Source organism: Hevea brasiliensis, chromosome 1, assembly GCF_030052815.1.
Source record: "Hevea brasiliensis isolate MT/VB/25A 57/8 chromosome 1, ASM3005281v1, whole genome shotgun sequence".
Lineage (NCBI taxonomy): Eukaryota > Viridiplantae > Streptophyta > Magnoliopsida > Malpighiales > Euphorbiaceae > Hevea > Hevea brasiliensis.
The window spans coordinates 3,217,625-3,240,466 of record NC_079493.1 but is presented as its reverse complement, the minus strand read 5'-3'; the positions used below and the strand labels follow the sequence as shown (position 1 = coordinate 3,240,466).

General features: G+C 31.6%; 2 protein-coding genes and 1 pseudogene across 3 annotated transcripts; all 3 read left to right on the top strand.

The window, feature by feature from the left end:
* Positions 1–686: 686 nt before the first annotated feature.
* On the top strand, positions 687–7,576 carry LOC110631656 (zinc finger CCCH domain-containing protein 24). Of its 2 annotated transcripts, XM_058141540.1 has the most exons (14): positions 687–1,318; positions 2,028–2,120; positions 2,213–2,542; positions 2,637–2,709; positions 2,951–3,083; positions 3,174–3,327; positions 3,480–3,686; positions 5,132–5,305; positions 5,438–5,572; positions 5,746–5,841; positions 6,086–6,173; positions 6,271–6,424; positions 6,893–6,936; positions 7,025–7,129. In XM_058141540.1, exons 1-13 carry the CDS (start codon positions 809–811, stop codon positions 6,894–6,896), a joined length of 2,151 nt encoding a protein of 716 aa, XP_057997523.1. In that variant the 5' UTR covers positions 687–808; the 3' UTR covers positions 6,897–6,936; positions 7,025–7,129. The 2 variants fall into 2 exon arrangements, with proteins under 2 accessions (XP_057997523.1, XP_021635258.2); XM_021779566.2 differs by having other exon boundaries at positions 689–1,318; positions 6,086–6,424; positions 7,025–7,576.
* Positions 7,577–12,802: 5,226 nt separating this feature from the next.
* LOC110631608 (uncharacterized) lies at positions 12,803–18,261 on the top strand. The gene is made up of 8 exons (XM_021779492.2): positions 12,803–13,306; positions 14,826–15,323; positions 15,649–15,811; positions 16,032–16,329; positions 16,619–16,691; positions 16,770–16,860; positions 17,185–17,264; positions 17,702–18,261. The coding sequence occupies exons 1-8, from the start codon at positions 13,226–13,228 to the stop codon at positions 17,954–17,956; spliced, it is 1,539 nt and encodes a 512-aa protein (XP_021635184.2). The 5' UTR covers positions 12,803–13,225; the 3' UTR covers positions 17,957–18,261.
* A 440-nt stretch (positions 18,262–18,701) lies between these two features.
* LOC110631657 (uncharacterized) lies at positions 18,702–19,627 on the top strand (annotated as a pseudogene).
* The last annotated feature ends 3,215 nt before the right edge of the window (positions 19,628–22,842 follow it).

Sequence of the window (22,842 nt, the reverse complement as noted above, 5' to 3'; positions counted from 1 at the left end):
TTTGGTTGACCTTTCATTGTCTTGTATGCAGCCAATCTTGATGCCTGCTATGCGAAAAGTGTGGAGCAGCGGTGCTGGTTAGCTGCTGCCAGATCTTTTCCGAGTTGAAAACTCAAGAGCTTTTTAGTTTAAAGTTTTAATGGCTGCTTTGGGTTTATGCCTTGATGTTTATGGGTTAAGGTTATAGTGTAATTCTTTTTTCTTTTTTTCCCTCTTAATCTAATGAAATTTATACTTTCAATTATATATATATATATATATATATATAAAATAAAACAAATTATTTATTAGCTGATATTCAAAGGTGATTAGTATTGTTTATTATTATTATTATTATTATTATTATTATTATTTTATTTATTTAAGATTATACGTGATTTTGAAAAGATTAATATATAATATATTAATATATTTTTAAAATATATTTCATCATCATCTTCTTTTAATTAAAATAAAAGGTAATTTAATTAAATTAAAAATATTTATTTTTTATTTTTTATTTACTATTGAGAATATTCTTAAACCAATTTCACGTATCCATTGTTAAGTCTCTTTCCGATAATAATATATAATATAATAAATAATTTTACTTATTATCATTAATTTAAATAATTATAATTTTATAAAATGAAATAAAATAAAAAATAACTTGCCGGGTGTCACTAATCTCTGCTTAAGTTAAAACCCGCACAAGCACAGCAAGTGCGAGTGGTGGAGCCTTGTCGTTAAGGATGTGGCGTCATCTACAAATAACCAACTCTCTCCAACTGAAACCCTAAACCCCTCCTCCACTGTAAAATCCCAAGCAATGAGCCCCCACGATTCCCCCTGTCAAACCCATGAAGAAGAACAACTTCAACTCTCCAATCCTCAATCAACTGGCTCCGGTGATGAAAACAACGGTGGCGAAAGCCACGGTGAGAAGCGAAAGAGACAGGAGATAGCTCAGTCAGAAACGGAAGAAAAAGTTGACCCTTCACTTAATCCGTATTATAAAACCTCACTCTGTTCGTATTTCAGGCGGAACTCGGGGTCCTGCAGCCACGGCATTGAGTGCAAATACGCGCATGGCGAGGAGGAGCTCCGTCCGCGTCCTGATAACACTTGGGACCCGACCTCCGAGCGGGCGAAGAAAGCGATGAAATTGGATTATAATGGTGATAAATGTGAGAAGAGGGAAGAGGATGAGATTATGATGACTGAAGTGCTTGTTGATGATGGTGAAGGGGGGTGTTTGGATCCTGAGCTTAGTAAGTGCTTGGTGCATCTACCCAGGAAGTGGAATTCGGATAACTTGAGGAACTTTCTCAGTGAGCAAGTGAGCCTTTTTTTTTTTTTTTATCCATACTAAAATTGAGTGAGTTTTTATTTTTCATTAGCTTTTTTTTTTTTTGTTTTTTAAACTGTAGAAGTACAGACGGCCGAGGCTAAATTTTATTTCCCTCTAACAATGAAATTGAAGGTTACTTTTGTGTTTCTGCAATCTCTTGAGATCTACCTTAACCTTATTGAAATGTTATTTCATTTGAGCCTATTAGTGAATTATAAGCATATAATTTTAGAAAAGAAAAACAAGTGAAGAAAAGTTGTAGATATCATTGCTTGGCAGAATGTGCTTTTACAACCAAACTAAATAGTAGTATAATTTTTTTCCTTTTGGTTGGGATTTTGGATCTGCAGAGTATACAATGATTAGCACAGTGAAATAATTATGTGTTTCTCTTCTCTGATTTGAAAAGATCTGTTCTTTGCAACATGAGCATGGACTATATATAGTTATATTTCACATTCAAGAGATAAAGGGTATCCATGTTATGATCCAATGCATCTCCTTTATTTGCGTTTGTGATTTCTAGATTGCTTAACAATGCTGGCTGCCGTATGGGAATACCCAATTATTGAAGATCTTGTCTAGGTTATTATTTATTGTTTAAATTTCCCTGTTGTGTTGGTTGTGGAAATTCAGTTTCTAGTATGAGATAAATGAGCTTTCTTATTGTTATTAAAGCAACTGTATTCTTTTTTAGGGTGTTCTTTTCAAATTGGCAAAGAAAAAGAAAGGCATGACTGTAGGTTTTGTGACTTTTGACAGAGCTGACCAATTGAGAAGAGCAAGTGAGGTATCCCTCTGTTTCATGTAAAAAGAAATGTGAACTTCATGAACTTGAAATAATCTTTTTAAGTCATATTTGTAAAAATTTGAACTTTATAGGAGCTTGAAGGAAGATCTGTTGGCAACAAGAAAATAAAAGTTGCTGATGTGATCCCCCGATCATATGATGGGAAAATAAAATCAGCCATGGCTCTCCCCCAAAATGCTCCACAAAAAATGGCTTCTTCATTGGATGGAGAAAATGCTGGGATCTCTAAATCTTTACATGTTACCGAGGATGATGATACAAAGGATGACAGTTCAATGTTAGATGGTTCAAGTTCCAAGGCAAAAAGTGCCCGTGATGTAGTGACTCCCCTTGCTCATATGCCTTATGAAGACCAGTTGGAGCACAAGAAGAACTCTATTATGCAAATGCTAAAAAAACTTGTTAGAAACACTTTCTCCTTATTTCATTGTTTAAAAGTACCATATCTTGCATTATGGCAACTTAGCAAACTGAACTACTACATTTTTGTCACAGACTAGAAATGCTCGTAAAGCATGTCCAAATGGTGTTTCTTTGCCAGAATGGATTCTCAAGTCTAGGGAAATAGGTGGTGTTTTCCTTCCAAATTTCGGAAAGCTGTCATTCTCATATAGCTACTTTGTTTGTTCTAACAATGTTGTCCTGATAGTAAGAGGAGGGTTTGCATATGAATTTTTTGCTTCATAACACTTTTACATGCTTTTGTTTGTTTTATTTCCATTCTAATTCAAGACAGCATGTGAAAATGTCAGGGTCTCCTATGACTATTTTTTGTTCTCTTTTTTAATCTATTAGTTTAAATGCTGCAGGTGGTCTTGCATGCAACCTTGAGGGTATACTGGATTCACCACTTGTGAATGGTTACCGTAATAAATGCGAGTTTTCAGTTGGATATTCTCTTCATGGAAAACCTATTGTTGGGTTTATGCTAGGAAACTTTAGGTAATTTGTTCTCTCTCTTTCTCTCTCTGTTTGGATGAGGCATTGTTCACCATCACTGCCGTTGTTGAAAACTTAGCACAATATTTTCAGAGATGGCGTGACAGCTGTAGAAGAACCTGTTGACTGCCCAAATGTTTCTAGTATTGCTTGCAAGTATGCTTCAAATTTTCAGGAATTTCTGCAACAATCAGGCTTGCCAATTTGGAACAGATTTAAGAATACTGGATTCTGGCGTCAATTAACGGTATATAATTGTGAACGCATCTACTAATGAAAATCTTAATGGTGGTGGTATTGTTGCTGCTCTTTCCATACATTTGCTTTCTAATCTGGTGTTGAACTGTGTTCGAAATTAAAATCCCTTTTCTCTCATTTAGCATTCTGTCTTAATATAAGGTCCGAGAAGGAAGATTATCAGAGAATGATGCTGATGTCAAGAACCCTGATGGCAACATATCAGAGGTCATGCTTATTGTTCAGGTTTGCTCAGCTGGCTTTGACAATGAAGTAATAAATAGTGAACTTGGGAAGTTGGCTGATGCATTCGCTACTGGAGCTGCTGCAAATTATCCACCTTTGCCCTTAACAGTTTTGGTTCTTCAGGTGTGAACTCTTTGTTCATGATTTTCTATTTTTCAAACTCTAATATAAATTGCATCTACTTTGTTCGCATCTTTAGAGATAAGTGTCTAGATGTCAAACCCAAGATCCCTAGTATGCAATTATCTGCTAGTTTATCAATTAAGGTAATCCCAATTGGGACAAAAAGCATCCACTGAAATCATCTGGGTGATTATTAGCTCTCTCTCTCTCTCTCTCTCTAAATTAAATTGGCCAAAAGATAACAGATAAAAACAGAAATTACGTTAGTACTTAGTGCATGATCAACAAAATACTTTTGTCAGAAAAAAATAAACATGAGTTCTAGTTAGTGCATTTTTTTTTTATAGTTTTCTATAGATCTTGGCATCTTTATTTTGAATTCCATTGTTTACTTTTAACAAATAGCCAATACCTTAAGTTCTATTTTTCCTATTGGTTTTAACAATTAACAGTATAAATTGGTTTTTACAGTTTTTCTCCATCTGCTTTCTATTGGTCTGTAAATGCTCAATATTTTTTTTCTGCTTATATTATTAAAATAATTCTGGCAAAGGGATTTTGAGATGGAAGTGTATTTGGAAAAAGCAGGGTGATTGGGAATTTGGTGCAGTCAAGGGTGGAGGAAAGGGGTGGAGGGATCATCTGTTTGGAGGATCTTGTCCTTTCATAATCTCATGTTAGGTCTGCTTGTCATTGTTATTGTTATTGCAGTTGCAGTTGAGAAAGGCCCTATTTTGTATACATTGATTTAAAAAATTAGTTGTTTTTTGGGTAGACTTGACGTGATTTTATTATAAGAACCCCAAAATATTTAAAATTAAGTTTCAAACTGCTTTTCATTATTGCATCTGAAAGGGTGTTTTCTCAAAAAAGTAGTTTCAACCTCAACAGAAGACTCATAACCTATAATATGCTTTTGAAGGCAATATGGGCTTGCATGGGCCTAAGCATTTATTGATTCTTGGAGAATTTGGCCTGCAGGTCTAGAACCAATCTACTAACATGTTCGTAGGACCTGGATCAGCATAGCCTGACAATTCAATGGGTTGTGGCGACAATTGGAAAAGAGGAACTTTTTACTAGAATAGGCACATGGAATTTGTATCCATGAGAGAGAGAGAGAGAGAGAGAGAGAAGAAAACTGATGTTGTATTTTTCATTTATCATGTACACCGCACAGTCAGGTTATCGATGAACTTTATGGTGCTTCTTGCTTTAACTCTTGCTGCAATTTTGTAATTGTATTACAAAATATGGCATTTTTTTTCCATTGAATTATATACCATCAGAACTTTGTTCAGTCTCTTTGCTTGTTAACTTATCGATCTTGTTGCAACAGCTGTAAAATTGTGCCATTTTTTTTATTGGCATAAATTTACTCTCCTAATATTCCAAGTGCATTTTTTTATAGTTTTTTTGTCGAATGTTGGCTGTTTTCCTTGTAGGATCACCAAGGAATATCAAATGTTGCACCAGCAGACGCTTCGTTGCGTATTTTGCCCCTTCCAAATGGTGGAAGTAGGTCTGAAGTGGAGGCAGGCAAGAATGTTGTTGAAGCAAGAATTCATGATCATATAAGCAATCTTCAGTTCTCCATATCACCAACAGCTTTTTTCCAGGTGTGTTTTTTTTTTTTTTTTTATGTCAAAAGTATTTTTCCAGGTTTAGACCTCATATCTTATATCTATCTTGATTGACTGAAAAATTGTGTTGGTCCTGTATGATATTTTACATCTGTAACAATACTACAGGTTAACACACTCGCTGCAGAGAAACTGTATTCGCTTGCTGGAGATTGGGCTGGCCTTGGTCCTGACACCTTGCTTTTTGATATATGCTGTGGGACTGGAACTATTGGGCTCACTTTAGCACATCGTGTTGGAATGGTAGTGGTCATCTGCCGAATATATTTGTTTCAGTCTTGCTTTGTGATTGGGATTTTTTATGTTCACCTATCTATAGCACTTAAAATTCCAGCTCTTAAAAATTTTAAATGAAAATAGTAAGTTTTGCTGAAGCTTGTTTATATTATCATTTGTTTGCTTGACATTTTCTCTAGGTTATTGGAATTGAAATGAATGCTTCAGCGGTTTCAGATGCTCACCGGAATGCTGAAATTAATGGCATTAAAAACTGTAGATTTGTTTGTGGAAAGGTGAGAATTCAGTTTTCTCTGTTATCTTTATTAATGTAATTCAAACTAGGACTTACATAAGATGGCCCCCAACAAAAAGGAATTATAACAAAGAAATAATTTCAACTTCCTTTTATGGTGCATTAATCAAGGGAAAAACAATTTTGCGCTGTTTTGCAATAGTTTTACAAATTTGTTATGTTATATTTAGTTACATGATTTTTTTTTCATCTATTTGTTTGCGCTGTCAATCATGAGGCAACAGGCAGAGAATGTGATGGCATCTTTATTGAAGGAGTACTTAAATGGGCCTCAGAAACAAGATGAGCTACAACTACCAAATTCAAGTGAAAGTAATGACAATGACATTACTATAGACAATGATAAAGATATTCCCATGGATAATGTGCTAGATATTAATGAGAACTCAACCCATGAGCTTGACAACAGGAAAGATGCTTCTGGGTGTTCTGAAAATGGTGGACAAGAAAACCAAAGCCAACTTCAGAAGAGTTCTTCCTCAGAAGATGGGAGGTCATCCATCCCTCAGTTTAAAAATATTGTTGCTATTGTTGATCCTCCCCGTAGCGGGCTTCATCCCATTGTGAGTATCACCCTCCATGTATTATGCAAGTAGTTTTACTGGAACCATAATTTTGGCATTATCCAAGTTGACATGGCATTTATTTTATTCATCAATCATTGAAAACTTAATTCAGCCCATCAATCATGCTTCTTATAATTAAGTTTTCAAACTTAAATTCTTAATGCCTTAATAGGAAGTAGGAACATTTGCATTTGAATTTGTAATCTGGAATTGAGATTCTCCCATCTGAGATTGGTGGTGCAAAGAATGCTTTACTGTATTGCTGAAATTCTCATTGAATCGTTGGTAATAATAATCACTAATAGAGTAATGTCATATTCCTTGAAACTCTTTTGTTGTCTTGTATTGGTCTGCATTTTTGCTTTGCCTTGAGTGGCAGATAAATAATTAATCTCAAACCTGATAATTATACCCTTCAAAACACTAGAAGCTTAGAACTAATTGTTGTTTTTTGTCAAAATGCAGGTGATCAAAGTTCTGAGAACTCATTCACATCTACGTCGACTTGTGTTAGTTCCATGTTCTACTTCCATTATTATTTTGGTTAATACATACAGTTCAGTGCTATTCTAACTTCACTTGTTTGGTGTTTTGTAGTTATATTTCCTGTAATCCCGAAACCTTAGTAGCAAATGCTATTGAGCTGTGCACACCATCACCCAATAAAATAGAGAAAGGGAATAAAAATAACCGGGGATGGAGAAACATGAGCAGCGCTGGTTTGGCACGCCACAGAGCGAAGTCTATGCCCATTTCAGAACCTTTTCGACCTGTAAAAGCTATGGCTGTTGACCTCTTCCCACATACCACACACTGTGAAATGGTGATGCTCCTTGAGAGGTAACTAGGCCATTCACACATCCTATTATTTGTTCCGCAGCAAAGAATTGACGAAAGTTCAGTCAAGTTACATTTAAATTTTGATAGATAGCTTCTATCTGTTTCATTTCTTGTTTAGCACATTAACGAATGATTGTTGTAATCAATTTTGAATTAGCATAACAAAGTTTTGTGGTCATGAAGAAGTTCCCATTAGATGTGGAAAGCTAGGAACGTAAACAGAACAAAAGAAAAGGAGGGTGATACTTCATATTCCTCCAACTGCTATGTAACTTTTTGTTGAGTAAAAGGCAATGTTCTTCATCCTCATCTGTTGTCAACTTCATTAATTATATACTGTTATTGGACTCCTAGCGATGGCTACCCATTCCTACTTGTTACAGATATTCGTCCACTATTCCCATTCCCGCCTACCATTTTAGGCTTGAGTCAACTTAAATAACTTTCATGCCTAGTTGCCTACCATAACCACTACTTGCTGAAATTGTCTAGTGTTCTTTTCTCAACTTCTTCATGAAGGTTTTACGTCATTCATTGAGAGATAGAGAGATCAGTGATTGAATTTTTTTTTTTTTTACAGAATTAAAAAAAGAATTTGATTCTTCTTTAAAGTTTTAATAAAATGATAAGATATTAGCATTAATATGATAAAGGTATGGATATTATGGCTCCATTTGTTTTGCGTAGAATAACTTATGTATGAAAATATTTTTCATAAATATTATTTTTTAAGAAATAGTTTTTATGAAAATATTTTTCATTGATGGTTGTAATGTTAAATTAATAATATGAGTTTATGTCATGCTTTTCACATTTTAATAAAATTGTTAAAAGTTAAAAAATAACTTTATCTTTTTAAGGGGAAATTATTTTTTTTTATTTTTTTTAATTAGAAAACTATTTTTCTAAATACTAGAAAATGTGAAAATTATTTTTTTAAAAAATATTTTTATACAAAAAAAATGAAATCTAAGATTTTATTTGTTTCACGAAAAATAACTTATGTATGAAAAATATTTTTTTTAGAAGAAAATATTTTTCTTATTTGATTGTAATGTTAAATTAATGATTTGTTTATTTCATGTATAAGTATTTTATATTTTAATAAAATTATTAAAGTTTAAAAAATGAAAATGATTACATTTTTTTGAAAAATGAAAATTTTTTTGAAAAATGAAAATCATTTTCTTTAAAAATGATTTAATTATTTCTTTAATTAAGAAAATATTTTTCGTTGACTAATTTTTTTTGAGTGCCTTAAATGTTAGAAAATAGGAAAAAATATTTTTCAATAAATAGAGTCTAAATATTCTCTTTTATGTTATTTCGAAAATGTAAGAAATGATTTGATAAAATAAATAATCTTGAAATGCTTTTAGGGGAAGTGGATTACACTTAATAAAAAGAAATAAGCTTTCATCTTTACTAATTGGGTAATCTCTTTGACCTTTATATCTGTTAATTATTAGATAAACGTGTGCTTACAATGATAGATAGTATTTAACAGAATTAAATGGCGAAATATAATGATAGATAATATTTAACAAAATTAAATTAAATGGTGAAATAATATAGGCAAAAACAAACAATGATTAAAATTTTCAAGTGGGAATTGTTTTGTTCATGTATTCAACCATCTATCTATTTTATTAGTATCTTAAATAGTAACAAGGAAAAAAAAAAGTAAAAAAAAAAAAAATCAAATGAAATGAGCCCACTAAACCTTAAATTTAATGGAGCCATAAATCAGGTGACAGGGTGTTGATTCTATAGCTATTGTGGGCTTCTTGATAACAATAAAGGGAGGAATCTTCAATATCAAAGACCTTAATTTCAGCAAGAAGCAGCTAAGCACCTTTTGGAAAAGCAAAAGCAAAAGCACAAACACAAATTAATAATAATGGTTGGAAAAAAAGTGTTTTAAACTCAATATTGACATTTTAACCAAGATTTTATAATCATTAATTATGATTGATGATTAGTAATTATCAACCATTAATCATAGTAGCTAATTAAAAAATTAGTTAAGAAGAAGTTAATTTTATTGATAATATTTTACTATGATTAATGGTAAATTATAATTATTTATGATAAAATTACAATAATAAACATATATCAATTTTAATAATTACGTTAATAACACTGGCTCAAAATGTTGGATTCTAACTAGGGCTGAGTAGAATTCGGTTTAAATCGAAAAATCGAATCGAACCGAGTTAATTCGGTTCAATCGATTCGGTTTTAAAATTTAATCGATTCGGTTTAGTTTTACATTATAAAAATTTCGGTTATTTCGGTTCGGTTCGGTTTTGAAGAGAAAAAAAAATTGGTTAAACCGAACAGAACCAAATAATAATTTATATAGTCAAATTAAACTAAATCGAACAGAATTGATTTTTGAATTGATTTATTTTTATGAAAAATTTATGAATTATATTTAATTTTATATATATATTAATTGTTTAATTTCATTGATTAATGGTTATTAGGTTCAAACCAAAGTTAAAATTAGACCAACTAACTTAAAAATCAAGTCTAAATTAAAAAATTAATCAAAAATCGAACCGATTAATTTAAATCGAACCGAACTGAAATAGAGCGATTCGGTTCGATTCGATTCGATTTGTTCACCCATTTCGATTCGGTTCGATTTCTAAAATTTACGGTTCAATTTTTATAATTTAATTCGGTTCAGTTCGATTCAGTTCGAACCGAATGCTCACCCCTAATTCTAACCACAATCAAAATGAGACTTCCAATTAACTTTAGATAAGAAAACACATGAGATTTAATATTTAGAAAAAAATATATGAAGACAATTAATGAACGAAGATAAATGAAAAAAAAAAAAATAAAAGATTATAATCCTATAAGGTTATGATAAAAAAAATAATTTTCAAAACAATATCATTTTAATGTAACTAAAAAATAATTTTAAAAATAAATTTTTATTTTAAAATGTTTATAATTAAAATATATATTAGTTATATTTTAATTTTAATAAATTAATATATTTAATTTTTTTTTTCATAAAACATATTTCTTCTGTCTACTTCTATACGTCGTTTTCTTAAAAAAGAAAATGTCAAATGATCTAACTCTACACGTCTCAACTTTGTCCCATCTTTTTTTTCTTTTAATTTAAGTTTCGATTTGACTATTTAAATTTAAAATTTTAAAATTAAAATTTAAAATTTATAATTTTAAAGCTTAAAACTTAGGGTTTAAATTTTTAGGATTTAGAATTTAAAATTTTAAATGATATTAACTAATAATATGATAATGGTTAAAAGTGACTGCTAAACGGTAACTAACGTTCCTCAAAATAAAGTTTGTTTAAAGAATATTAATTATTTATTTTATTTTTATTTTTATTAAATATAATAATTATTTTTATTATTTTTTATATTTATCATATTATAATTTTTGTTTTTCTTAATTAAATAAAATAAAAAATAATTTTATCAAATTTAAAAATATTTTATTATAATTTAAATAATTTAATTAATTTTTTAATTATTATAAAAAAATTTAAAATATCAATAAAAGTAAATCTAGGGAAAATACTATTTAAACGGTGATCCCGACAATGATTAAAAATTTAATGTCTATAAAAAATTTAAGTACGTTTCACCATTAAATTAAATTTTTATATATAAATTTAAAAATTATATATATATATAATTAATTATATATATATTTAAATTTATAATTATTAAATCCATCCTCGTAAAAACTCACAATCTTAAAATTTACAAGATTTTGATTAAAACCATATTATTATTCCCACAATCTCATCAACTCCGATGAAGATATACAATGGTTGACAGCTCCGACTAGACCTTACCTTTTGGTTTTGTCCACCGCACCAGCAACCTTTCAATTTCAACTTAATTTTTTTTTAAACAGCGTTCTCTCCGTCCTCAAATTAGGCTTATTTTTTCTTTAATACAGTTAAAATAATAAATTTTATTTAATATTTTTTTAATATATTCCTTCATTTATTTCATTTTATTAAAAATTAAATAATTTATATTATTAAATTATTTCTTTCGAATTTAAAGTGATGTTTTAAAATTTTATTTTATTTTAAAATTAATACTTTTTTAAACAGCCATTTTAAATTTTTAGTGGGAAACATTGACGTTTTTCTCATTCATTTCATTTTATATTTTATTTTATTTTATTTAAATATTATTCTACTGATGTTTAATTCATAGATATTTTAATATTTGCTGTTAAATTAATAGAATTATATTAATATTATTATAAAAAATAATAATTAGAATAAATATAAATAAAATTTAGGAATGCAAAGCAAAACTCAAAAGAGAAAGAGCGGGGAAGTTGAGATGAGGATAGAGGGTGGCCATGGCTTTATCAGATTTCTTTAGATTCTGATTTTTGTCCCCCACTGCTCCGTGCACCCCCACTTTTCTTTTCTTTTTTTTTTTTTTATTTTTCTTTAATTAGTAATTTCAAATCAGATAATTTTTTAATAATTTTTTATATTCTCAGTTAAGAATTAAACAAGTGTAAAATTATGTTTTGATTAAATAAATTTATGTATTTTTTAATTAAGGTTAAATTAATTTATATTTAATAACATATTTTTTTAATAATAAAATATTAAAAATAATAATTTTAATAATTAAACAAATATTTTTTAATTTACTTTTTATTTTTTTATTTAAAATTAATAAATAATTTTTAATATACAAAATTAAAAAAATAATATTTTAATATTAAAAATAATATCTTATTTGACATAAATTTATTTAGTTTTAATTAGAAAGTACAGAGATTTTCTAAAAAAATTAATTATAAAAAAAAAAGAATTCAGTTGAATTCTTATAAAATTATATTCATTTTTACTTCTTTTTAATTATAATGTATTTAAATTAAAAAAAAATTAAATTATTTTATTTTAAATATGAAAATTTATAGGAAAGAAATCATTCAAATTATAAAACAAAGGAAATATGTTATTAGACTAATAATTTAGTAGTAATAAAAACTTTTTTCCCACAGCTTAAAATATTAACAATTTAAATCTTAACAATCATATAATTTTTAAAAATTTGGAAAGTAAAAAAAAAATCAAAATTCAACAAATAGACTTTTTATTTCTGAATTTAAAAAAAAAAAAGCTATCGAATCAAAAAAAAAGAAAAAGAAGTTTTGTATCCATGCCTAATAGTAAAAAAAAAAAAAAAAAAAAGCAAATTCAAAATTGTACAAGGAAGACAAGCAAGTATTGCTTAAAAAAGGGGAAAAGAAGTGGAAACCTTTGGACTCAACTCCCCATGAACAAACCAGAAAGAATAGTATCATGAGAAGTTGAATTCTAAAGCATAAATAAAGATTGATTTTTTTTTTTAAGGTGAGCCTAATTGATTAAGATTTACGCTTGGAATTTCATTCCTGAAAAAAATGAAACTTAGATAATTTATTTTTTAAATAAATTCATAAATATTTATTGAGAAAGTCCTTTGTTAATATTAATTTAACAACCATGCATGCTGATATGAGAATAAATCTAAAGATATGATGCACCGTTTAAGAGAAAGGAAGGAGATGGGTATATTTCAAGCTCAAGAAAAGTGGATTCAAGAGTCCGCTCGCACTGTACTGGTTCTTGTTCCTTCCGGGGAGGGATAGGAGTGGCAGCAGTAGGCCAGTCCTCCCCACGGACCCCACCTCTTTTTGCCATAAATGAAAGAATTGAGTGCTCTCGATCACCTCCTCTTCCTCTCATCTCCCGCTATTATTCCTCTCTGCCCACACTTCTCAAGAAAAACCACTAAAGAAAACATCATAACTCTTTCTCTCTCTTTTGCATTTTCGTCGAGCTTGCCATAAAAGGGTTCGACTTCTTTTGTTTTTTTTTTCCTCCTTTTTTTGGTGGGTTTTTGAGGCTTGAGGGGTGTTGGGTTTGGCTGTTTTTGCTATGCTAGAATGGGAACTGTGGAGAAGCCTGTGAATGAGGTGCATGATCTGGGATCAAGCCAAGAAACTGTTGTGAGTGCTGTAGATAATGTATTCTTTTCTTCTCTCTTTCTTTCTTGTTCTACTCTTAATGTGGTTGTACACAACTTCCTTTCTCTCCTTCTGATATTTTAATTAAGGTTTTTTTACTGGGAATTCTTTAAGAATCTCTCACTATAAGCAAACTGCAATACTTCTGACTTCTGAGATATGGATTAATTCTCTGATGGGTTGCCTTCAAACTCTGGTTCTCCTTCAAACTCTGGTTCTCTATATTGCAAATTTAGCTTCCATCTTTTTCCATTCCAAGTAAAATGGACTTTGTTTCATTTTCTTTTATTTTCTCCTCTTTTTATCAATTTTCAATCGTTTGTCTGAGAAAACTAGTTAGAGCATCATATCACCAATTAGATTCGTCTGATATGGTACATGATATTTTAGATTATCCTTTTAACTGAATCTGCTGATGAGGTTTATAAAAACAATTGCTCCTGTTTTCTTCAAGGTGATATAAGATCGACTAAGTGCCAAGTATATATCTTGCCATATGTGACTTTGTGCTGGAACTTTGAGGCTCTGGTTTGAATTTATTATTCTATATAAGCCACCATTCTAATGGGAAACTGAACGCAAGATGAAAATCCTGAAGTTTCATTCCCTGGTTTTATGTTGTAACATATATATGTGAGCCAATGAAATCCCCAATTTTGTGCTACCCATACAAAAAGGTTAAATTTTGTGTACGGAGATTGATACCTCATTCATGTTTTGATAACTCATTTCAATTTGCTTGATAGAAAGAACATTCTGAAATTCTGTGGGTTTAATTTCTTTTTGAGTCCTTAATAGTTGTATATATATTATGACCAAGTGTGAGGATTTTAGTAAATCTGTCATTTAATGGTTCGAAATTTAATAAGAACAGAAAATTAAAAACGCACATAATCTAATTTTAATTTAAGATATAAAAAGGCTGGGGTTAGGGGAGGGGGAAGGAATGTTCCTGGAAATGACCTGATATTCCTTTGTAATCAATGATTCCCATCTGAAGTATGGATTTATATCCATGTGGCTGTGAAAAGTGAATGGTTTGTATTTACTTGAAATACTTCCCTTTTGAAAAAATTTCTTAATTGAAATTCTTTAAGCATTCATATTATTTATTAGAAGCATACTTATATCATTTATATACAAATGATACATTATTCAAGGGGATGCGTGTGTCATTTTTCTTTTCTTTTATTTTTTTTGGACTCTCTTTGTGAAACTAATTCTAGTAAAATCAATTTGATTGTGTGGTACATTGGCTTAGTGGTACAGTTCTTGAGAAAAAGCATCAAACTGTTTGGGTGATACTAAGGCCTTCTTTCGCTAGTTTGACTGGCTCTTTTCATCCATATTCAGACAGTGTGTGTGCATGTAATTGTGCATAAGTTATTTAAAAGACTGAGTTTAATACTTGGAAGATCTTAGGCTTTCTGTTTAGCCTGATTACAAGAAGGAAAAAGAAGTGCAGTTTTCATGACTATTTCACATATTCTGAATATTCTATACTTACTTTCTTTTCCAGGGTGAAGGCTTGACAGGAATAGTTGAAGAACGTAATCACGAGCATCAGTGGAAGCAGAGCAATCTCATTTTAGAGATACCCTCAAGAACATTGGAAGACTCCTTACAGGATTCTGTTGGAATAAAGAATCCCTCATCACCTAGTCCAACTCCTAGGAGAGTAAATTTCCTTTTGACACCTAGTTCTAGTGACGCAAGAGCCTGCGGGTCCCCAGGCCCCTCCTCATCTAGAGGAAAATCATCCTTAAGGAGTCTTTTACCTAAACTAAGCTTCAAGTCTCGAATTTTAACATTAGATGTTGAGAAGGCAGCCAATCTACCTCCAGATTCTTCATGTACCATGCCAAGGGAGAAACCGTCGATCTCAAGGTCATTATCAATTACAAAGATTTTCACCCCCAGGATGAAGAGAACATCATCACTGCCTGTAACTTCAATTGCAATTTCTAACCCAGAATCTACTCATGAAGGAAGCACTGGTGGTGCATTGAGTTCAAATGTAATTTGTTATTATTATATCACATGAATACTCTGATATCGTTGATTAGTTCAATGGCCATTCAAAATTGAACTATGCAACACATAAGTATATAGCTTGGTAGATTAATAATGCTAATTCCTTGTTTGTTTATGTCTAGGAGTAAATGAGTTAATTTAATACTATTATGTTAAGACTTAGAACATATATACTGGTCCATCTCCTTGTTCCCGTTATCAATCTTGAGTTTTACCTATTTAAGCATCTGCTCTGCTATTTGGTTACCATTCCCTGGAAACTTTTAAGTTCACCTTCTACTTTTTCAAGTTAATAGTTTCTTTTTCAGGGAAAAGGAGCCCAGCAACAGATGTCTCGCTCACTTTCAGTCCCTGTCAATAATAAAGAAAGAAATATGAGGAGGATGGATTCCTTTTTTCGCGTCATTCCTTCGACTCCTCGATTGAAGGAAGGAGATGTAATAACAAATGCTTCTCCAGGGAATGATACAGGTATTTTTGTTTATTTGCCTGTTATAAGATAGGAGTGGGAAAATCAAGTTATTCAATTATTCAACTGGCAATCAAAACTGTTAACAATAATTGTTTGTCACAGTTCCCGAATTCCTCATGTTTCTTATCAAACAAAAAGAGAAGTTAGTTTTTCCCTTTCCATTTTTACAGAGTCTGTTACTTGCTGCAACCAACCAATCTCTTAGTTTTTATGACTCAGAAACTGATGACACTGATGGTGAAGATATACCTGAAGAAGAGGCAGTTTGTAGAATTTGTCTGGTTGAACTGTGTGAAGGAGGTGAGACCCTTAAGATGGAATGTAGCTGCAAAGGTGAACTTGCTCTTGCACATCAAGAATGTGCAGTAAAATGGTTTACCATCAAAGGTAACAAGACCTGTGATGTGTGCAAGCAAGATGTTCAGAATTTGCCTGTTACCTTGTTACGAATCCAGAGTGTAAGTGCTCGTACTGCTAGAACAAGTAGAGGTCATCAAGCAGATGCTAATGGACACAGGCAAGTCAAAATGTGGCCCTGCTTTATGCCTAACAAATGAAGTTATGCCAATTTGATGGCTAGGGATTAGAAGGGGAGTGGGGCGGCGTTGGAGGAGGATTTTTTTTAACTTTTGTACTGTCCACTCCTATTCCTACTTGTTTTAAGCTTTCTATTGTGAGGATGTCATAAGTAGATATCTACTTTTTAATTTTATGGTAAACTCAAAGTATGACCATAAGTTAAAGACTTAAAGTTCAAATTTTTTCTGCCCGTTTCGCTTGAGACTTACCAGTTCTTATGTAATCAGGGTCTGGCAGGAAGTTCCTGTGCTTGTCATCATTAGCATGCTTGCCTACTTTTGTTTTCTTGAGCAGCTACTGGTAAGATAAGCAGTTCCACATTTAATTTTCATGGAATTGCCATTTTACTTATTGCCTAATACGTCTTTCTTTGTGCAGGTTGGAAATATGGGTACTGGTGCAATTGCTATATCCCTTCCATTTTCTTGTGTATTGGGTCTCCTTTCATCCATGATCTCATCAACCATGGGTAAGGCAGCTGTTCTTTCAAAAGAAAAATGTAAGATGAGTTGAATTCCATGTGACGATATTATGCTTGGAAACCACTGACAAAGAATTGGAATGTAAGGAGTGAAATAGCACAAAATTAAAAATTTGGATTTGCTAGGTTGGATTGTTTTGTTCAATTACATGTGCACAGATGTATTGTGGCTGTTATAAGCCTCATGGATCAGCATTTATGTTAGAGATTAACTCGACTGCATATTTTTGACAGACAATAATTGTCGATGGCAATCCTTATAGCTTGGTTATGAAAATTTCTGTTCCTCACTCCCCAAGCTTTTCTGTGCAGTGAAGAGAAGATTTGTTTGGGTTTATGCATCGATTCAATTTGCTTTGGTGGTTCTCTTTGCACATATTTTTTACTCATTGGTAAGCAAAACCTATACTTAACGTGTTTTTTTTTTTTTTTTTTTTTTTTTTTAAGTAGGGGTTTAGGGAAGTGGGCATTTGAACTTGGCTTCCATTGGACCAAGCCAGACTTAGCCAGACCTATACTTAACGTTGGCATAGAAAGAAAGGGGGGAAAAAAAGATACAGAACTTAAAAGTACAAACACTATGCAATTGGTTAAAGGCAGCCAGACACTTTTTGGTGCCAGTTTCTTTGTGCCTTTGTGGGGATTCTGGACCATTATCAATAAACTTGTTGAAATGAAATACTTGGTCAAAATTAGCAGGAATTTGGATTTTTTGCTGTTTTGAGCTCCGACCTTTGTTTGAACTTCAAGCTCTAATGATCCTTGCATTTTTTTAAAATTATTTGTATCTAAGTTATTTGCCATCCTTGAATTCCTTTATGGTGTACAGGTCAACTTGCAAGCAGTTCTATCCATTCTTCTAGCAACATTTGCTGGATTTGGTGTAGCAATGGGTGGGAGTTCTATACTGGTAGAGATCTTGAGATGGAAAAGAAGATGGAATGTTCAATCAGAACAGCTGCATGGTTCCTATATGATAACAGGACCAGGCCAATTTCCAAGAACTGTAAATTCCTCAGAAAGAAGTTTTCGTGATCGCCATCGAAATGAAGTTGTGAATACAGAAACTCTCAGTGGAAGTTAAAAATCAATTCTTAATTTAGTTTAGTTGAATGGAATGTGTTGCGGCTAAATTATGCTTGTCTAGATGAAGCAAGATTGCCTTTGTAATATGCACCAAGTCAGATAATTTTTTGTTCAACCAAATTATGCTAGAATATCAAATCCCACAGGATCAAATCTTGCAACGAAATTATGATCATAGGTTGTATACCTTGCTCAGTATTGCAAGGAATGTGTATGTTTCACAAGTAACTATACTGTATTGGGTTTTTAACAGGACTGGAAATAGGTAAAAGGAGTGAATACAACTTTGTATTTTGTTCTCAATCACTTTGTTCTCCTGTTGCTGTATGTTTAGTTATTAGTTACATAAATGCTCACTGCTTGTTTCCACAAGTTCAAAACTAAAATCATTTTGATAGAATTTCATCTGTAATTGAAAGATGGTGGTTTCTTGATCTAAAAAATTAAAAATATATTAAAATGAAATTAACCTAATAGAGTAGGTTTAATTGATGAAGTCAGGAGTTTTCTTCCTGTCGATTAGAATCGGAAGTACTCTAAAATTATTTATTCTGAATTCATAGTCATGGAGTAGAAGCAGTAGCATTTAATATTCCTGCAAGAATTGTAGGAAAATTCCTGCAAGAATTGTAGGAAAATTCCTGCAAGAATTGTAGGAAAATTCCCGCAGGTGCTCTTTAAATACGATTGTCAGTTTCTCTCTGTCTCTTTATTTTCTTCATTTTGTGCCTCTGTTTGGTTGTTAGGGCGAAGGATAGATAATGAAAGCAAGAGCTTATTTGCTTTTGGATTATCTCCTCTCACTTTACTTTATTATTTCCCATCTCAATTTCACTAGTTTTCGAGTTGGGAATTCATTTTCTGCCAGTTTACTTTGATTATTTAGGTGTTCCCAAAATTGGGAATGTGCCATTTTTTACTAAGAGAAGGAAAATGGGAGTTGGGATTCCAAGGAAAATGGCTTGGCGTTTGGATAAATGCGATGTCAGAACAAGTTGGGGGTGGTTCGGCCTGCTACCGAACTGTATGACGAGGAGGCTGTTCAAGCCCTGAAATCTGGAAAACGTTATTGCAGTGCCCACAGATACACTCTATGGATTAGCTTGCGATGCTTGGTATGCCATTTTATTGCTAAATGTTCTATTCAAATCATGGCCGTAAATGGACCTAGATTTTCTTGTTTATCGTATAGCTTATTAAACTCATGGAACTAGAAATGCAGTTATAAATTTTAAATGAGATATCCGGTTCACAATTTCACCTTTTTTCTTGATCATTTATCTTTCTTTTTGGAGTGGAGAAGAGAATGGTAATGACAAGGCAAAGATATTTATGAAAATTTCAGGTCTTCTTACACGTTAATATAACTTGGATTTGATTACTTCTTTGCAGTTGAACACAATCCTCGAATATTTTGGCTCATCTTGGTTTTGTAGCTGCTTCTTCACTTCTAAATGTTGTTAATTTGCTGTTTCCTCTTATGCTAGCTCTTTGGAAGCAGTTAATAGGATATATGAGATCAAAGGACGTAAGCATACAAGCCCTCTAGCAATATGTTTTGGAGATGTATCAGAAATAAAGCATTTTGCAGTTATTGACCACCTGCCTCATGGCTTTCTCGATTCTACTCCCAGAGCCTGTTACTCTTGTATTAAGGAGAGGTTTGTAACTAATTCCTTTTTCTATGCTGAAAAAGAATGAAGTTTGTGCACTCAAGGATTAACTTTAGTTTAATAGATTGTGGCTAAATAATGCTGCAATGCAAGTTGATGATTCTGTCATCCTAAATCATTACTTCATTGTATACTATGTGCATTTGTAGTTCAGTGTCGTGGATCTTTATGTAGCTTACTAGTAACTTTTGGGATTTTTTAGGGGAGTTGAGTGCACTTGAGAAGTCCTTGAATCCTGGAATGGACAGTGTGGGAGTCCGAGAACCTGATTATAACTTCAGCAGGACAATTGCTCAAGGTTTGGTAAGAGCCGTGGCCCTTACAATTGCAAACCTTAGTGGACTACTAAGAGGTGTTTGTGTCAAGGATTTTGAGAACCTTTGGGAACATTGTGCATATGTCTACGATGGTGGTGTGCTTCCATCTGGTCCTGCTGGATCAACAGTAGTGGATCTCAGCAGGCCAGTAAAATACAAGATTCTTAGACCGGAAAGGCAACTTCCGATTAAATAGACTACTTATTACCTGAATATCTTAGTAAAACCTGAGATATATTTGGAGTTGTCCTTTGGTCTCAGAAGTATGAAGTTATCTTGAATGCTTAATTGGTAGATGAACATCTTGATTCTTGTTTTCATTCTAAGATTAAAAATCATATAAATTTTGTAATTCGCTTAAATAAGAGCAATCTTCTTATGTTTGCTAATGTTAAACTGTTGGTTTTCAAGAGCAGATGGGACAGCTAAGACACTTGCTCTGGACTTATAATATCTCTAAGCTCAACATATATGGCAATCTATATGGAAGAAGAAGAAGAAAGAAACAATTTTCATGATTTTATTTCTGTTTTGAGATTAACATTTGCAACATTGACTTGATCCTAGACGCTGCTGCATTTGGCTTTATGAAGAACCTTACAGGATAGCTGGTGCATGTTGGTCATGAAAAATTTGTTTGATGCCTTATTGGTTGCGTTAATAGGTACTAAACTAAATATGAAACTAATACTAACATGATTGTATTTGTTTGGAATTTATTCTATTGGTCTTTCTCATAATCATACTATCCCAGTCCAAAGGACAATCGCACTCCGTGAGCTCCCCCTTAGCAAGGGGAAGCTTGTCTATTATTTGTAGTCTTTCCTCTGCTTTGCAAAGAGGTTGTTTCCATTATTTGAACCTGTGACCTTCTGATCACAAAGAAGTAACTGTGTCATTATTTGTTTGGAAGCATTGTGTCTGTCCTTGTTGGATGCTTTTTTGTTTTAATTTTTATTTCTTTACTTTTTGGTGAATCCTTTAACATGCACAATGCTGCCTTGTCTTGTATTTCCAGTGCAAACGAAGAGACTGTGACAATCCTTGAAAAGCATTCTCCAGTTGAGGAGGCGACATCTATTTGAAGAAATGTTGGAAGTGAAGTTTTATAATTTTGTACTGATTTGTTGCACGAATGCGAATGGATTGCTCGTGCATGGCAAAAACTGTAACTATGCATTAATTGTATCATTTGAAATCACCCAAGTTCTTTCAAGCACCCAAGCTCAGAGACTTGAAGAAACCAGCATACAAGAGGAAGAATTTCAAGAATGACACTGTTTGATGAAAATCAAGACTCCTCTGGTTCGTTACTGTCTAACTTTTGGATGATTATTGAGCTTTTGGGGAGTTTATAGCATTCTTTTCTTCAGGATTTGCAGTTTCTTGGTGACATGATAGAGCTCGTTACATTCCTCAACACAAATGGCTGATGCACGGAGTTATTAGGCTTCTACATCGAATCAGTGAAGGTACGTACTTCTTCAAACATTGTTATAAGACTAGCATGCTCTTGTCCATACAGTAGTTGCTACTTTTCCATGCAGCTTCATGTCTGATGAATTATATATCTGAAATAGAGACAAAAATAATCACCTCAGCAACTTGTATTGTCATAAGTTTCCAATGAATAAATTAGCATATATGTTGATCTGGCCATGTTAGCATTATTATTTAAAGATTTCCTGTGATGATTGGTCAAGAATAGTATGCATATTCCTTGATTTATTATTTATCATTCCAATAAGTCTTTTTATTAGCCATCTTAGACCACTAGGCACCAGCCATGTTTAGTCAATATAGAGCTGCTGCTGCTGTTTTGAAGTGGCTGCTGTTATTTTCTTAAACATTTCCTGACTAGAAAAAACAATAATCCTTCAATTAGACACACTTGATTAACTGAATAGAATTGGTGGAAATGACTCTTTTTAAGTCATAATTACATGTAAATTAGCAACAAGTGTCCAGCCATCCATAGGAAATTTGAAGTAGAAAACTCTGACTTGTAAATATCAGCAGGCTTGGAACTTATGTTGCTCCCAAATTTTCAAATTTGGTTTTCTTTCCTTAAAAGATATCTGGCCGCTTGATGTATAGTCCCTTGATTTGGATCATCATGTGATTGAAATCATTTTCATGATCAACTGTTATTATATACATACCCTATTCAGTAATATTAATTATTTTAATAATTATTAATTATTTTATTAATTATTAATTATTTTATTAATTATTAAATATAAAAATAATAATATAATTTTATTGACTTAGTTAAAATACTCTCTTATTCTCTGAAAATTAAAATAAGTAACTTTTTATAAATTATTTTTTAATAAAATAAATAAATAAATAATATTTTAATTTTAATCAAAATACTAAATACTACTTTAAAAATTATTATCAAACGAGGTCATGATGCTAAAGATCTCCTTTGACTCTCTCTTATTCTCTAAAAATTAAAATAAGTAAATTTTTATAAATTATTTTTTAATAAAATAAATAAATAAATAATATTTTAATTTTAATTAAAATACTAAATACTACTTTAAAAATTATTATCAAATGAGGTCATGGTGCTAAAGATCTCCTTTGACTCCCAAGTCCATCAAGTACTGTGCAGAAAATAAGGGCAATTTTGGTCAAGGTCAATATGTGCATGCCCATTAGAATAAGAATTTTAGACTTCCAATTTCCTTGTAGACAATGCACATGCTTATGTGTTTTTTTTTTTATTTAATTTAATAATTATAAAACTTATTCAATAAAATTTATTTTAATTTATATAAAATTTAAAATAATGGTGTTAGACATTGAAAATATCTGTTTTGTCATAGGCGGCTAAGGAGCTAGATTAAATAATTGATAATAATTGTATATATATATAATAAAAATAT

Coding starts and splice junctions, on each gene's coding strand:
- LOC110631656 (XM_021779566.2), top strand. CDS start 809: ATGAGCCCCCACGATTCCCCCTGTCAAACCCATGAAGAAGAACAACTT. Junction 5,306..5,437: donor CACCAACAGCTTTTTTCCAG/GTGTGTTTTTTT, acceptor ACAATACTACAG/GTTAACACACTCGCTGCAGA. Junction 6,937..7,024: donor TCACATCTACGTCGACTTGT/GTTAGTTCCATG, acceptor GGTGTTTTGTAG/TTATATTTCCTGTAATCCCG.
- LOC110631608 (XM_021779492.2), top strand. CDS start 13,226: ATGGGAACTGTGGAGAAGCCTGTGAATGAGGTGCATGATCTGGGATCA. Junction 13,307..14,825: donor TTGTGAGTGCTGTAGATAAT/GTATTCTTTTCT, acceptor TTTCTTTTCCAG/GGTGAAGGCTTGACAGGAAT. Junction 16,861..17,184: donor CATGATCTCATCAACCATGG/GTAAGGCAGCTG, acceptor TTTTCTGTGCAG/TGAAGAGAAGATTTGTTTGG.